Source organism: Athene cunicularia (genome assembly GCF_003259725.1).
Source record: "Athene cunicularia isolate RWA chromosome 17 unlocalized genomic scaffold, athCun1 chr17_part1, whole genome shotgun sequence".
Lineage (NCBI taxonomy): Eukaryota > Metazoa > Chordata > Aves > Strigiformes > Strigidae > Athene > Athene cunicularia.
Window position 1 is genome coordinate 8,790,318 of NW_020799122.1, and position 17,315 is coordinate 8,807,632.

Genomic DNA, 17,315 nt, shown 5'->3' on the forward strand with positions numbered 1-17,315 from the left:
GGGGGGGGGGGATGGGGGACGACACCTCACTTTGCTGTGGGCCTTTCCCATACCAGCAGCAGAGGCAGGTACCTTAGTGCTGCCAATAGCCCCATAACTGACCATCCCATAACCCTTATCCCACAGCATGTCTGAGGTGAAATCATGGCCAGCTCCTGCTTTAAATGAGCTCTGGCTGTGCAGGTGTATTTTGAGGTGTCTGATGCGAGCACCTGTGGCTGTGTGTGCATGGAGCAGCGTGTGATCTTGTGGCTGGTTCACCCCACGCTCTGGCAGGTGAAGCAAACCCTTTACACAGGACTTTCCACATCGTTGCAACCAAGAGAGCTGCAGAGAATGGAATATCCTGAGTAGTGCTGAAGCCCAGCACAGTGCTACACCTCGAGTTCCCTTGGCAGCGTACCCTGTGCTATGCTCCCCAGGCAGCAGCTTGCAGTGACATCCCTGTGGCTCTTCCCTTGCCTTTCCAAACCCCCTGGTCGCTGCTCTGGCAGAGCTGCCTCAGTGCAGCCCACCCCATGGCATAAAGCCCACCCCATGGCATGAAGCCCACCTGCGTCACCCCACACAGCTCCTGAGCTCTTGCAGGCCACCTCCAGCCTTCGGGAGAGCCCTGGCTCGTACCTGCTGCACTGCCACTGCTGAATTGTTTTCCAAGTGGAAACATGAGTTGAAGTATTAACTCCACAAGGGCCTTTCTGTGCAATGCACCGGGATTAAATATTTATGTTGGCAAAAAGCATGTAATAGGCTGCTCAAGATCAGAGATAATGAAATTGAGGTGTGTGGAGAGAGGCGAGGGCGGCGGGGGGCTTGCAGGAGCAGAAGGGAGAGGGACCCAAGTGGGTTGAAGTATGTGTGCATGGGCAATTGCTTTTGATTTTATTAATACCACACCTGTTTGTGGGGGGACTCTGGTCCCATCACTGGGAGCTCTGCAGTGCACGAGGGAGTGCAGAAATCAGCCATCACCATTTCTTGCGTGCACACCAGTGTCAGGCAGGAGTAATTGTCACCCAGGTGACTTTAACTTGGAGCCATCTGAAGTGAGGTGGGGCAGGGACTGTCCTGGAGAAGATGGCTGGGTGGGGAGTAGCAAGGGATGAGACCCTCTCTGTGTCATCTGCAAACAATGTACGATCCTAAATCATTAATAGCAGTGATATAGGATCCCTCGCTCTTCCAGACCGCTGCAGTCAAGGTTATTTACCGGTGACTGTATCCGATCAGGCAGCAATGTGGTTTGGATTATACGGAGGGTTCCTGATCGGGTCAGGAGGGTGGTCGTTACAGTGACTGCAGCTCACTGAGCGAGGAAGGCTCATGCAAGTTTCCATGGTGGGTGTTAACTAAGAGTCCCCCGAGGATGGGCAGCAGGGGTGCCCAAGGGGAGCAGACAGAGGCGAGGTGCGTGGTGGGGAGGGCACTGGGCGATGCAGGAGGGAGTATGCGCTCCTCTGTTGTGGGAGGAAAACATGGAGCGTATGCAACAGCAAAGGGCGCTGCTCTTTCTCAATTTATTATCTTTATGAGACAACAACATCTCTCTCTTTCCACCCAACAACAAATATCGCGGAAGGCGGTGCACGGGGGGTGCGCTGTGCTGTGGGACCGCGGCCAGTCATGGACCCTCCAGGGAGGTATGAAATGAGGCATGAATGGAGCGTTAGGAGAGAATGGAAACACCACTGGCTCCCAGGCTGGCTCTCTTGCGGGGGGTCCCTTGCTCACGACGACAGCGCTGCCTCTCATAAACACGCATTTCCTCATCCCCATTTGTTTCTCTCTCTTGTGCAATCTCTTGTACCAGACGGGATTGGGAGTAAGTCCCAATGGTACGTGAATGTGTTACAAAAAACCTTCCCACCCTGCCACCAACGAAGTACTGAGAAATAACAACAGGGTTTGAAAGAAAAAAAAAAAAAGAAAGAAAGAAAAGAAAGATGGGGGGAGCTGGATGGATTTGCTACTGCCCATGAGTTATTATTCTGGGTGTAAACTTGAGGGCATGGCGATGCTGGTAGTTTGCAGCATCAACCAGCACTCGGAAGCCCCCACTGTGCTTGGTGCTGTGCATCCCTCTAGGAAAGGAAGTTCTTTCCCCAGATTACTTTCCTGGGTGAAAAATACAGGACAGAAATAGGGGCAAAGTAATTTGGCTGAGAACACATAGAGTGCTTAAACCAAGAGACAGTCCCAGCTCCAGTCTGCCTGCGCAGTGCCATCCCCTGTGCTGGGTTGTTTCACCTGGGGTGTGTGAGGAGTGTGGCTGCACCCTGCTGCCAGCCTCTGCTGTCCATGGGGATCGGCCAGCCTGTCCTTGAACAACACTACTTGGATAGAGCACAGCCAGGAGGAGGTGCAGGAGCAAGGGCAAGTCCCACCATCAGACACAGGAAGGCTCCTAAGCCAGCACTAGAGGGAAGAAGTCTCTTGGACCTGGGCTGGTGGAGCAGGGAGGAAGACTCTGTGTGTAAGCTCTAGCTGCAGAGGAGGAAAATCCTTCCATGCAGAGGGAAAAGTGAAGGAAGAAACCTGCAGGGAGGGATGTCTCCAGAGCAGCGTTTGCAGGGGAGCAGGGCTGGCTCCACACCTCCAGACACTTGGAAGCACGGCCACTGCAATGACGAGGTCCTCTCCCAAAATACAGGGCAACAGGGCCCTGGTCCCAGCGGAGGCCTGCTGGGGGTAGCCGGGCTCTCGCTCCGGGCTGGTTGGCTGTATAGCCATCATTTCAATAAAGAAATGATTAAAAGGGGGTGGGGGGCGGGAAAACCCAAAACATCTGTTTTACTTCAAATCAGGGAAGATTCCTTTGCTTGCAAGGAATGTGTAAATCACGCCGGGCTGGGAGATGTACATAACCCTGCCTGAAAGCTCCTCTGCACTTCAAACGAATTCTAACGTGCTTACTGGGATTTTGTTTTTATTATTTGTTTCAGGCCCCCCTTCCTTGTCCTACCCTCCGCCCTCCCCTCTCTGTCTGCCGGAGCTGTGAGAACCTCCTGCCCGCTGCCAGCCCCTCGCCCCGTCCCCCCTTGATTCGGGGCCCTCGGGGCATGGGGGGCAGCGGCCACCAGTGACCGCGGGCCTGGCTGGCGTCCTCCTGCCGGGGCTCACTGGCACGCAGCGCCCCTGCCTTGCCACTGTCCTCCCCCCATGCTGTCCCCATGCTGATGTTGCGGGGCCGCTGCAGGGACCTGTTGGCTTCCCTTACCGCTCCCGCAGCCCGGCGCAGGGCACGGGTGCCTCTCACTCAGGGGCTGGCACATTTGGATCCTGCCTGGGACGCTGCAAGCGTGGCAAGAAGAGGCGTCCCCCTCCTCTGAGCTGTTCCCTTGTGTGCTGTTATTGTTGTCGTGCTTTGTTTTGCTTTGTTTCATGTGGAGGGTGAAGCTAGGACTGGCCAACGTTGCTGGGGACAAAACCAACGGAGATAGATAGATAGATAGATAGATAGATAGATAGATAGATAGATAGATAGACAGACAGACAGACAACCTCTGCTTGTAGAGGGGCATGTCCACCTCCCCATGTCAACCTACTAAGGCAACTCTCCCTGTGCCACAGGGACCACCCTGGGGGCCTAGAACAGGCTCTGCTCCTTGCGGTTCATGCAGCCCTTCGCCTTTCTTCTGAGGCTGTCGAGCAGGAGGCCCTATTGTGGTGGCTTATATAAGAACAGTCAGCCATCGACTCGCTTGACGTGGACCACCCACTACTCCTCAGATGACACTGTCTTTTGAAGTCGTTACCAGCCTGGGCTGGATTTCAACCAGCAGCCCAGATGGAAGCCAAGCCCCCAGGAGGATGAGAACAAGCCCTACCATGGGGATCTCCAGGGGTAACAAACTGTGGAGTGTCTGGTTCTTGTTTACAGTGACTGTGAGGTTGGGAGGGGCAAACATTTCCCAATTTGCCAAGGGTCACAACCTTCCTCTACCCCCATCTCCCCAGGGCTGGTAATGGCCAAGCTTTGCAGAGCATTGGTAGGTTGAACGGCTGGTATGGTTAGCTGTGAACATTTCCATTGTGGAGCTCACTGCAGGGGTCCAGGGCCTCGCTTGTCTCTCCTTTCTCCCTGGCACAACTGGAGGAAGAGTTTGATTTATTCCCTCTTTCCTTCTGAGCAGCCTTCTTGTCTCCTGCAGCCGCAGCCTCCCTGAGCCCTGCTGTCTCCTCACGAAGGAGGACAGCAGCTGTCCCAGGAGTAGCCCAAGGAAAGTACTAAAGTGATGTGTCTCTCTTGGGAGACCCACCCAGCATACAGGACTAATGCTTTCAGATGAGGCTGAAAGCCACCCACCCACAGATCCATGCAAAGAAGACACGCAAAACCTCGGAGTAATGACTGAACACGTAACCTTTGCAGAGCTGGGGCTGGAGTCTTTGGGGTGTCTGTGGCTGAGGGAAGAGGGGCAGGGTTGTCCCACACCTAAGGGGAGAGCAGGAGGTGTTGCAGCAGGAGGGAGAGAAGATGCAGGTGCTGTGTGGGGGTACCCTGTTCCAGGAGCAGAGGTGGAGGGGGGGTTGTGGAGAGCTGGAGGGATTGGTGGGCATTGCAGTGCCCTTGTGAAGGCTGCAGCAGGACCTGAGGAACATGTGGGATGCAGAGCCTGGGGAAAGCCCTTCTTGGCCATGCCGCACCCAGGACAGCTCAATCTATCACCAGCTCTCGCTGACGTTCTGCAGCTGGAGCAGGACAAGCCCCTGCGGTTTGCAGCCTCCAGCATCAATCTGAGCGGTGGCATGGGGGAAATTGTTCCAGCAGCACCAGGAGTCAAAGACAGCTTGTTTGACCTTTGTCCGAGGGCTTTGTTTGGGATCTCCTGGTGAGTCCCAGCAGAACAGGGACTCTGGTGCTCAACAGACTGAAATGAGCTGCTTTTGTTTCACTGGAGACAAAAGCACCAGCCCGTAGTGCCTCAGCACCACCTCCTTCTGGTTCTTCACTCTGCCAAAGAACATTAACATTCACATTCTAGGTGACCTGGGACCTTCTCTGGCCTTGCCAGGCAGAGGGGAGCAACACCTTGCCCCAAGCCCTGAGATGGGCAGTGGAGATAGCGAATTGCTGGGACAGTTCTTGCTGCATTGCCTTTGTAAGTCCATTCTGCAAATCTTCATCCTCACAACCAGCAGGATGAAAGCAAGCACACAGCTACCAAGAAATACAGACCTCAAATACCCTCTATCCATCCTCCCCAAAGCTGGAATGACCATAATAATCCTGCTTTTTCTGCCATCGTCCTGTCCTCAGAGTTTAGGGACCATTCCTGTGGGACACCCTAGAGAATCTACTGAGCACTTTCAAGCTAATAAGACTTCTTGCTCCTTGGAGTCGCCTAGGAGCTGAAGCCCCAAGGCTACAACATAGGCTGTGTTAATGTTATCTTGTGTCAGGGCAGCTTTTTTGAGTGGAAGGGTGAGGGATGAAGGAGTAATGATCTGTCCCTTGCCAGTGGTTACAAGGAGCAGAGGTGACAGAGGAGGAATGTGGGTCAGGGAGCACTTCTGGTGCTCCCAGCCCTGGGATGGTGAAGGCACCCTGGGGACGCAGCGGCTAGGAGGGCTGCACTGACTGTGCTGCACCTCCCAGGTGAAACTGTGGCCCTGCTCAAACAGGCTGGCATCTTTCCCTCGACTGCAGTGAAACACGTTTTTGCCGAAGGCAATATTGGCACTGCCTCCTGCAAGGTGTCCTGCTGGCAAAGGGGCTCCTTGTGGGATCTTGGCCCTCTAACACAGGTATCATTCAGGAGCAGGGCTCCAGGGAACAGAAGGTGGCCTGTTTATCAAGGCCCTCTTTCACAGCCATGGCAGGACTGGGAATCGCTCCTCTGGTGGGGTTTATTGACAGGGTTTCGAGGGAAATCTTGGGAAACTGAGAGATTGCAGCTGAGGCTGGGGAGGTGAGTGTCCTACTGAGGATTTCTCTAGCGTGGAGGCAATGGATCCAGGCAGTTACAAGAAATGGTCATGAGTTTTAATTATTTTTTTTCTTTCCCTTTCATCCTTTTTTTGGATCTTGTTCGACAGGGATCTGAAACAAAAAGAGATTGATGAAGTGGTGTAAGGAGCGAGAGCTGAGCAAATCTGCATTGTAGCTTGGCTCAAGGCAGGCAGCGCCTGCCGCGTGTGCAGAGGGCGCTTGGGGACCTGTGCTCGCACCTTGCCTGCTGCAGGTTTTGGCTCTCCATGGCCTCATAGCTCAGAGACAGAGGGCAAGCCTAGGAGGCCTGGAGCGGCATGGGATGCCGATCCAGTGCTGTGCAAAGACAGCATTTCTGTGCCAAAAGGCATGAAGCAGCATTTTCCCCTTCCTTGGCTCTCAAGCTGGTACGACTGTAGCCAGGCTGTCTCGTTCATGCTACCCGGGGATTGACCTTGTGTGGAGACATGCTCAACAGTCTCCTACAAGCCTCTCCTCCCCCTTGTCGTCTCCCCAGTGCCCCTCAGCTTCCAGGGGACAGCAGCCACTGCCTCAGAGAAATACAGCTGCTGTGTTAGAAGGCCTCTAATAGTGCTTTAGTTTCTGTGTCCCTTGTCGTGCAGGGGTGCACAGCAGCTGTGGCGTTTGTGGTACGTGCAGTGGGTGCTGCAGAACACCTCTATGAGCACAGTGGTTGGATGCCGTGACACCAAAGTGTCCCTGTCCCACACTGCACCCCTGTAATGCAGCAGCATTATGTGCCCTCTGCCCTGGCAGCTCCTGTGAGAAGTACTGCACTCTCAAGTCAGTGGGTTTGAGCATGGATATGGCATCAGCTGTGACTCAGTCTAATCTTGCAGTGCAGATAACACTGGGTGACTTTCCCAGGGTTGCCACAGAGCCACAGATGGACCCATGGCTGTGCAAGGCTGTCCCCAGCCCCACGGCTGCCCTCACTGTCTCAGAAATCAGGTCTCCTCTGCCCTTTTCCAGAGGTCTTCTTGAACAAGCAGCCTCTTACTCTGCAGAGCAGCCTGTGCTCTTCCTCCTGCCAGGAGTATTTGATGGGCACTGGTCTATACGCTTCCAAAAGGCATCAGACACCTGAGGCATGTTGTGGCAGGTACATTTATTTCCCTCCATCTGACAACTGTGGTCTCGTATTGTTGGGAGGCATCTGTTGAAGGATAACGATTAGTCTTGCAGCATTTGCTGTCCTGGAAAAAAAGGTGTGAATTGTGAGAACAGTTTACTGACAGCCTCATGTATTTGTGTAACGGCAAAGCTTCAATACTCTGGTGTGGGGCCAGCATTGCTGCTAACCTGTTCCTCCATCACGCTGATGGGAGCAAGGTCAGTTGTCACAGATGGTTAAAAGAAGCCCAGTTATAAAAGGTATTTTTCTTGGGTGGTAGAACTGTGCGGAGAGCTTTCTAAAAGATGTTATTTTCAAGATGGCACTATCCAGTCGCCTTATTGCAGTATAGGCTCTGTGGAAAGGCAGAGCCAAAAACAGTGGCAATGCAAAACGGAAGACATCGGTCCTTTTGCGGGAGCGGTATGATATATACTCAGCAATTCTCTGGGTGGTGGTAGCAGGTTGGTGTCACCTCCCTTGGTGCCTCTCCCCAGCGTCCAGCAGGCACTGGGCTGCTCAGAACCTCCTCTTCCAGCAGGAGCTGCTCCCACCACACTGGCACAGCCTGAGGTCACAGCACAACCCCTTGTCCCCAGCCCTGCCCTGCATTCCTGACAGGCTTCAAATGCCCTAAAACGAGCATCTGATTGCTGTAATACTTGTGACAGTGCCAGGTCCAGGGAAACTGCACGAGGATTTCCACTGCCCTGTAAAGCTTAGCCCAAATCCCAAGCCTCTGGTAGGGTCTCTGGAGGAGATGCAGCGTGGTCAGTCCTGTGCCAGGGTACCAGCCCACCTCACTATCTGGCACCACGGACGTGGGCACGACATGAGTGATCAGCCTGAAGTCAGGACCTAACAAATAGACCAAGAAATCCTCTCCTTCCAAAAACCACTCCCTGCTCATTGTCTGTTTGGTATTTGCCGCAGAGACCGGGGGAAATTGTTCTCATTTACCTTTCTTAATTATTTGAAATCACAGAGTCGCCAATAAGCTAAACTGCATTCTTGTGGATTGTGTGGATGGGCTGCTTTTTATGTGATTTGATTTATTTTTAAATTGTAGTAGTTCTGAATTGGGAATGCTTGCACTAAACACACACCCCCCTTTCCATGCTTACCCGGATTGCTGCTGGCAGGCGAGCCCCGCTCCTGCTCCATGGCTGTCAGTGAATGTGTCTGGGAGGCTCAGCAGGAGATGTATGAGCCCACCATGGGGGGACGGGGTGGGAGAGTGCCCAGTGGCCCTGTGGACCACGTACACCCCATTGCATGTGGTGGAGGGTAAAAACCCCTCAGCACCCTGGACTCCCTGATCTTGCAAGAATAGTCTTTCAGGGAAAATATTTGTGTGAATTCATTGACATTTTTAGCAGCCAGGAGATGCTGAGGTGAAGGTCTGTTGCTGCTCACCAGGTTGATGCTCTGCTGTGGCTATCAGGACAAACACACATACCATCTCAGCCTCCCTGCCTCCTCCTCTCATCTTGGTGTCTGGCAGCTGAAGGTACTAAAACACTGGGAGAGGGCAGTGCTTGTCAGTCCCCCGAGCACGAGGGTGTGCACAGTGCTGGGTGCAAGGTGTGCATTGACACCCGCCTGTGTTTGTGGCACCGTTCCTGGCTGTGACGCTCTCATGTGCCTGAGTGCAGGCACAGCCCGAGCCTGGCTGGTCCCAGGTCCCTCGTGCCAGGTCCCATGTTGAGATCACCAGGAAGAGGGGAGGCACGGATTGCCAAGAGCTGGTCCATTGAGGGCTTTTAAACGGAGGTCTCCAAGTTGTTTTTCAGCTGGAACAGGAAGCAAGAAGGTCTGGCAAAGCCGGGGTGTGATGTGTGTGTGCGTCAGCACGCTGGACCAGCCTCAGCAGCGCAACGCTGGTTGCATGCAAGCCCAGAGAGCCCGGGCTGTGTAGAAGGCAGGGATAAGTCGTGACTGCCCAGAGGGTGACAGCAGGACATGCCCATAACACTGAGGGGATGCAGCCTCATCCAGGTCAGGATTTGTGTTTTCATGCTCAACATCACGGGTGGTGGTACCCATGCTGTCAGGGGAGAGACAATCCGTCACACCCTGTGTGTGACAGCAGCCAGGTCTTCCCCGGAGCTAGCAGCAAAAGGGAGTCCAGTGCCTGCAGGACCAAGGCGCCAAGCCCAGGCTTATCAGCCAAGCTCAAGCCAAGCCCTACTGGGAAGAGCATCTTGTGGTTGCACCAGTTTGGAAGGTGTGAGACTCAGCACAGCCTGGGTTTGCCACACAGCCGCTACTTTTGGATGCAGCCAGCTACTCGTAGGCACCTGGTTACTTAGTGTGGGTGTTTGGCAGCTGCAGAAGTGCTTATTGGACACCTTATTGGACCCTTTTCTCTGCAGCCCAGGCAGCCCATTTGTGGTACGGCATCTCACTGAGCAGCTGCACAAGCCCAAAGGCTTCAGGAAGAGCAGTGCACAAGACAGAACAGAAATGCCTGCGGTATCTCTGTAGGATATAAAGGAATCAGCTGTCGAGCTAAAGAAGGTCAGACACAGAAGTCTTTATCTCCCTTCCCGCAAATAAGGATCATGAGTAAAGCACTCAAACATCATGAGCAACATGAGTGGGAGTTAAAAAAAACATGAGCCAACGTTGTTGTCTATAAATAAATAACATGTTCTGGGGTTTCATTCTTAGCCTTACAGTTTCGTGCCTTTAGAATTTTGTATTTTGGGTTCTTTTTCTCTGCACTGAGAAAGAATAGAAACACATTTTTCTATTTTGGGGGGGGTGTGTGTGTTTAAAAACAACTGTCAGTATTCCACAATCATTGGATTACAGGAACTGAAGCTTTAACAGCCCCCTCCGCTTTCTCTTCCTCCCCCAAGAAGCATCTTGAGCTTCTTCTGCCAACATTGGATGGGGTAACTACAAGGAACGTGTTACTGACATTTTGTGAGGCCATACATGAGTTGCTTTCTATCTCTCTCTAAATGTTTCTTCGGGTCCCAATAGATTTCAATTTAATAGTAAACATTTAAGCAGCATTACTTTATAGGACTTCATGTGCTGTGTTTTGCTGCAGAGGTGGCAGTGTTTCCAGGCATGGAGGGGCTGATCTCTGCCAAGAGCATATGTGCTTCCAGGGGTCAAATGCTCTTTGGAACCTCTTTGGGGAAAATATATCTGAGTATTTCTAGAAGAGCAAGTGTTCATGTATGATCTTACTGAAGGCATGGGTGAAAAAGAGGATCAGCTGTGAGACAGTAGCAGGTAGCCTCAAGCTCCTTTGGAAGGCACAAGGAGAACATGAGAAAACATTGTGGGGAAGGTTTATTGCTAAACAAAACACCTCCAGGTTATGAAGGAGGCTCTGCCAGATTGTAGCTACCATATGGCCTTCCAGGTTGTCTGACGTGGTTTCATGCACTGAGTGTGGGTCTGGGACCTTTTCATTTCTGGCTTTGACTATACCCCAGAGATCTTCTGCCATGGGCAAAATGGTCAGAACTACTTTGGCCTCATTTTTTTTAAAACAAATTACCGGGGTTGGCATGAGGTGCAGCTCCATCATCATCAGTGGGGATGCTGCCTGTTTTGGTCCTCAGCCTAAAACTCTGTAGATGGACGTGTGGCAGGAGGATCTCCACATAGTGTTGCAGGGCTGGACTCCAGCCCCCTACATGCTTTGTGTAGCTCCCTCTCTCAGTTGTGCTGACTTGAGTTTTCCCATTATTTGCTGTGCAGACATCCCCATCCCTCCTGTGTGGTGGTGGTAGTCCCTCTCCCCGCGCCGGCTGCCCTCTTTGAGCCCTATGGGTCCCAGGCTGATCCGGTCCTTGCCAGTGGCTCCTCTCCTGCATCTGCCAGAGGTTTCTCTTAGATGCAGCAAGCAAAATCTGCCTGTTAATGCCGGGTTTACTCTGAGCCGCAGATCTTTGCGCTCTCTTCTCTTAATTGTCTGTTTCCGGGAATAAAAAAAGAAAATAAACCCCAGCACTCTGCACAGTGCCATTAACTGGCCATAAAAGTGTTTTGCTACAGAGAGGCTGGGTGGTCAAGTGGTTTGAGAACAAGATTGGAAACCATCATCTCCCAAGTTTCCAAACTGTTCATGTCACCGAGCCTCTCTGGGGCACAAAGCTTCACCCCATATGTCTCTGTTTACCATTGATAAAACAGAGCTATTAATACTGCTGTGCTTCAGGGTGATCTTTTGGATTGTAATTAATGTTAAAACCTTCCGAGATCACTCGCTGGAAGGAGCTAGAGAGGTGCAGAGGGCCTCGTATCACTGGGGCTGCCAGCTTCCACCAGAGCTGAGTTTATTGGTGCTGAGACCAAAACATTTCATTCAGAGAGAATGGAAATGAAAAGATTTCCTCTAAGGTTCTTGAAAGAAGACTGGTTTCAGATGAGGTAAAGCAATTTATTTTTTTTTGTCAAAAAAGAATTTTTTACCCGATCAAAATCACTTTGATTCTGATGTTTTTCCATTTACGTTTTGGGGTTTTTTTTTCTTATATCATCTAAAACAAAATGATGAAATTAAGGGCTTCTTTGTTGATACGTATTTTTTAACTCAGGCCTGACCAGTACAGATGTTCTTGCTCTTGGCAGATGAGTGACTTTGTTTCTGTGTGTGCTGAGCAGAGGGGAAAAGAGCAGGCAAAGGTCTAACACAGGTCTTTAACGTCGCCCAAAGGGTGGATGTGCTTTAACACCCTGCCAAGCAGAGATGCTTCCTCCTGACCCCACTGGCAATGGAATAGGTGATGTGGGCACTAATTGCTGAATATTACAATTGTGTTTTGATAAAAGTCTGCCGTTTTTCAAGGAAAGTGCTCTGGCACTGATTGCCTCAGAGCTAATGGAGCCTTACTGACTGAGCCGCTACGGGCAGAGCAGAGGTTACACATTAGCTGTGCTCATCCATTTAAAACCGAAAACAACACAGCCACTGTGGCTAAGCAAGTGACCCCAGGATGGGGATGGAGATCAGCTCACAGCAGTAACCTGCTTGTTAAGCCCTCTTACTGCTTGTTGTGCTTATGTTGATGAGCAAGAAGAGCATTTCCCACTGCTGAGCTCCTGGACAGGTGACAGGACTCCTGGGGTATCTGCCCAGCTCTCCCGCTGCAGAGCTCCTTGTCTTGCTGGGGCTGCGGTCCCCCCACCCAATACTTGGTGCCCCTATTTCTGTTGTTTTCTGGGTCTGGAAAGAGGGGGATTCATGCTGCCAAGCTGCACAGACATGTACCTTACCTGCTCACAGCAGGAGGCTCCTTACTCACCTCAAAGCCCTTGTCTGCTGAAGGGAGGAGGAGGGATGGTGACTTCTTTGGGATGGGATGCAAAGCCCTGAAGTTAGACTGCTGCCCTGAATTTGATATTACCCTATTGCTCTGTTGCAGTCCCTTAATTATAGCGGGAGAACAGCCTGTGTGTGGTACTTGTGAAGTAGCACAGTGAGGATGTCCTTCCTGAGATGCTCCCACTCTGAGCAACGTTCCTTGTAAATTAAGGAAAATGATGTCATGCCAAAGAATTAAATAGCGTCTCCTTGGGTGAGCTCAGCATGTGGATCCCCTGCATGCCCCACCTTTGTCAAAATGGGAGTTGTCCCTACACACAAGTGGGTTCCTTGGCAGTCTGCTGGCATCCTTTCAGACACAGTATTGTTAAGAAACTAATGCTAATTGCTTGGAGAGAATGTCTCCTGTGCTGGGAATTGCTACCGTGCAAATGTCAGCTCGTATCAGCCACATGTGGGGTGTGCAGGGCCAGCAGGCAGCATAGAGGGGGGCTGGCACTGCTTATGTGTGGGGTGAGGAAAAGGGAGACATTGCTTCTGTCCCCATTAAGGATGCGAAGGAGTTAGGACCATTTCTTAAGTAAACATACTTCAGGGTCTCAATCCCATTTAATCTTCAGCTGCTTTTATGACACTCTTTGCACTCACTTGCAAGAGCTGCTTGGTTTTACCTTAGGATAAGGAGCGGGGCTGTGTTATTTCTTGGGAGCTGGGTACCCTGCCACCAGGCATCTCAGACCTCTGAGGGGTTCAAGCCAGCTCCTGCACTTTGTCAAAGCCAGCTCGAGTTTCTGTGCTTGGCTCAGAGTGAATAAATATGAACTGATGTCTTTTGGGAGAGTGGACTGCAGATTGTTGTCCCTGCTGCAAAGAAGCATTCTCATTTTGGAGTTTTGATACTCTGGACCAGGACTCCGAGCTCAGCATCCAGGGATGTCCCATGCAGCCACAGCCTGTTTTTTCAATGCTTCATCTGGCACAAAAGCCATATTTTACTGTCAGATGATCTCCATTAGCTTCAAGTGTGAAATTATCATTCCCACACTTTTACCAACCCCACCCTGGTGAGGAAATGAGGGAGAAAACAACCTCAAGGGCCATTCACAGGATGTGTACGAGCTGTCACTTGTCAGCACAGAGCCCACTTACGGCAGGAATTACTGCTCCGTTCTCAGGAGGGCCGGACAGGAGCCCAGCTTGCAGACCCCACAGTGGTATAATGTTTGTGCCCGTGCCTGGCAAAGCAACCCCAGAGATGTTTTTATCCTTTCACAGTCAGGCAGCTGTGGGGTGCAGCCCTACAGGGCTCCCAGGGAGGGGAATGAGAGGAAACAGCTCTGCAGACATGGGCACATAGTGGCCTGTCCCCTGGCCCTGTCTCCTTTCCCTGGGTACTCTCCTGGCCTAAGCCCAAGATCGTCTCACGCCTCCTTGAGATGCCAAAACTGACTGATAGGAGCCTAGACCACATTTTTCCTTTCTCTTGTGGAGGCTGGTTCCCATAACAACCTGGCGGTGTGGGACTGTGAGATGAAGACATTATTTTCCTTTTCCTTCCTGCCTTCCAGATTTACCCTCTACGCGGTGGATACGCGAGGGAGACACTCAGAGCTGAGCACAGTCACCCTGAGGACAGCCTGCCCGCTGGTAGACGACAGCAAGGCAGAAGGTCAGTGCTCAGATGCCTCATTTTCCACTACAGAAGATATTTCCTGCTCATTTTGCTTTTCCTTTATTCATTGTACTCCTGCAAACCCCTCCTCTCCCAGTGTGAAGGCTCCTGTAAATTCACCCATGGGCACAGGGACATTAATCGGGGTAGGGGTGACAAACTGCAGCAGCGTCCAGTAGCAGAGTCCGCTCAGCTGGGCAGCTGGTGGCTCCTGTGGTCCTTTGCCACACAGCGCCACGGCATCCTTCCCTGCGCACGGCCATGGGAGTTGATAACGTGCATTTGACACACGTCCCCTGGAAACAGAGCAAGATCCTTTTCTATCTTGCAAAAGTGAGAGAGGCAGCCCTCGCTGGGCCTGGGGCGGTGAGCAGCATGGGACACTGTTGGCTCCTGGGGTTTAAGGGGGTGCTGGTGGCAGCTGGTTCGGTTCTGAAACAGAAACACCCATAAAAGCCCAACCACTTTTGCACATTTGCATTCTTCAGTTTTGAAACCCAACCCCACTTATTCTTATGCCCAGAGCACTTGGCTGCTTTTAAATTTAAGAAGATTCCTCTAAGTGAAAGTCAGGTTACCTGTTTTCTTACTTGCTTGCTTTCCATTTTGAAAACCATACAAAAGAAAGTGTTGATGAATGCTTTGTTCCATGTGATTGATAAGCATTTCCAGGAAAAATGAGCAAATGGGAGACTAAAGAAAAGGAAGGAAATTGAGTTTTGTGCATTTTTCATTTCCAAGAAGAGATCCTTTTCTATAGCAGAGAGTGTACTCTCTTCTTAATACATCTGAGCTTCTCTAGTAGATACCCACAATGATGATGCGCTGTATTTATGGCTAAAGTACCATCTTGTTATCAACAGTGTTGTATTTTTCCTACCCTTTAGCAACATAGCTGTGCAATTGCTTTTGGTTTGGTGAATTAAGGAAGAGCTTGCTTGCCCTACCTGTGAGGATAAGGCCACATCTTCCTGTTCTGGCAGCCTTTCTCCTCTCCTTCTCCTGTTCCTTCATGGAGTGTTGCTGGAGTCTTTGGGGCTGCTCCACTCATGCTGGGCACTCGCTGGAGTATTAGCTTGAACAATTACTAAATGATCCCCAGGTCGTTAAACCCTGCTGCAGGCAGCCCCAAGGGACAGGCACACATCCCAGATGCCCGCCTCTCCTGCCAGCCCTGCCAAGGGCTTCGCTCCTCCTCCTCCTGTGTTAGCACTTTCTGGCTGCTCATTAATCCCGTCCCCCTGATCCTTTCCAGAGATAGCTGACAAAATCTACAACCTCTACAACGGCTACACCAGTGGGAAGGAGCAGCAGACAGCCTATAACACACTTATGGAGGTCTCCGCTTCTATGCTCTTCCGAGTCCAGCATCACTACAACTCCCACTACGAGAAGTTTGGAGACTTCGTCTGGCGCAGTGAGGATGAGCTGGGGCCCAGGTACCTATCCCTTCCCTGTGTCCTTCCCTGCCCCTCTGTGGATGTGTCCCTCCATTGCCTTCTCTTTGTAGCTGAGAGAAGTCCCCTTTTGGTGTTCACCAACCTGTCGTGGCCTCCCCTAAGACCACCAGCTCCCACTCAGTCTTTGGATGAATGTTTGTGGAACACCTAGCAACCAGCCTGAAGCAGGCGGGTGATATTCCAGATGAGCTGGGCATGTTGGAAAAGCTGGGGGGTGGAGGGAAAGGGTATAAATTAGGCCTGGGACAGAGTGTAAACCGGGACTGACTCAGATCCTGTTCAGTTGTAGAGCCTTGGTAGATGAGGCAATGGCTGCCCTGGGGTTCAAAGATGCAGGGTGGGTGGCTGGAAAGGGTGACTGAGGGAATGAAGTGAAAATGCAGCAGGTATGTATGTGTTGAGTGGTGTGTACAGTGGCAAACATCAGGTATTGAGAGCTGCAGTACAGACACAGTTGTATACCTTGACGGTATTTGAGTAATACGGGGCAACTCCATCCCTGTATTGTAGTATTTGTGTACATCAAATAGCCAGGTAATGAGGAGCAGCAGAATCCCTCCTGGGCAATTTTTGGTGGAGTGCACAGGTGTCAGGGAACATCATGTGTCCTCCAGGACTGCCCCCCCATAGTGAGGTGGATTCCGCACCCAGGACAGATCCGTGCCCCATCCTGCATTCAGACTAGCTTCCTCCACACCTAGACAATACTACCTGTGGACAGTCAAGGAGAGGACCGCTCGCCCCATGTGTGGCTTTGGGCACCTGCTACCTCCTGGTGTGGTTGGGGGGGTGTGTGGCAATGCAGACGCCCTGCTGCAGGGGGATTAGTTGTATGTGAAAACAGTTTTGAGCCCCCGGAAGGGCAGAGCTGAGGTGCTGGTGAACAGATTATTACTTTTGTGTGTAGGTTGACTATTTGATACCATCAGAGAGGCCAGTGACTGAGCAATCTATATGCAGAAAACTTGGCCCTTCTAAATCATATGTTTCATGGACATTTCCTACTATTTATTTCTCTATCTATCAGACTTGACATATATTTATTCTCACAGTGATATATGGTTGCCGTACAAACTGTAAATATTTCCAAAATTCCCTTTTCCACCTTCCCTCTTTCCTAAAAGAAGAATTCAGCTTGCTGATGTAGGCACTAGAAAGGTCCTCCTAAATTTTAGCCCTGTGGTGCCCCTGACACCATGCAAGAATGCCAGCGAGTGCACAGCACCTCATCTGTTACCTATATACAGCTTTATGCTAGAAATATTTTCTCTTTATTGTACAATTCATGCTCTGAGGAGGGCTGGGAGAGAATTGTTTCTGAGAGTATAAAGAGGAACCTTCCCAGAGGGACTGCATCTGCAAACCCCCAGCGTACAGTGAGAGGAGTGGTAAGACTCTAAGAGATCACAGGTACATGAACAACATCACATCCAGGGGGCTGGCAGTGTCCCCTCAGTGTCCTGTCAAAGGCCAGACTGCTCCCAGCCCCTTGGGAACCACTCAGCAAGAAATGCTCAGAAGTAGATATATCCCTGTGGCCATTTTGAGATCTCTTACAGGATACAAATAGCCTTGACCTGCTTGAAGCTTTTAGAGACACAGTTCATCCAGTGTCATCATCTAACATGTTCCTTGGGAAGCTGGAGCAGAGAAAGATGGAGAAATGGGGTTCTGCAGTCCATGAATAACTGGAAAAGATTTTCCTCCTCTCCCTGACACTCCTATCTGCTTGTTGGACATGGCTGAGGATCCATCTGTAATACCAGGATGACAGCTCCTCACAGCCATTTACACCCCTCATGGACATAAATCCCAGCTGGCCTGGA

At 51.3% G+C, this 17,315-nt stretch overlaps 1 protein-coding gene across 1 annotated transcript in view; it reads left to right on the forward strand.

Moving 5' to 3' along the window:
- The window catches only part of ASTN2 (astrotactin 2), a 301,231-nt gene that overhangs the window by 277,554 nt on the left and 6,362 nt on the right, over nucleotides 1-17,315 (forward strand). Inside the window, exons 20-21 of the mRNA XM_026860237.1 lie at nucleotides 13,926-14,026; nucleotides 15,285-15,468. Coding sequence (XP_026716038.1) covers nucleotides 13,926-14,026; nucleotides 15,285-15,468 — 285 coding nt within the window. The remainder of the gene's footprint in view (nucleotides 1-13,925; nucleotides 14,027-15,284; nucleotides 15,469-17,315) is intronic.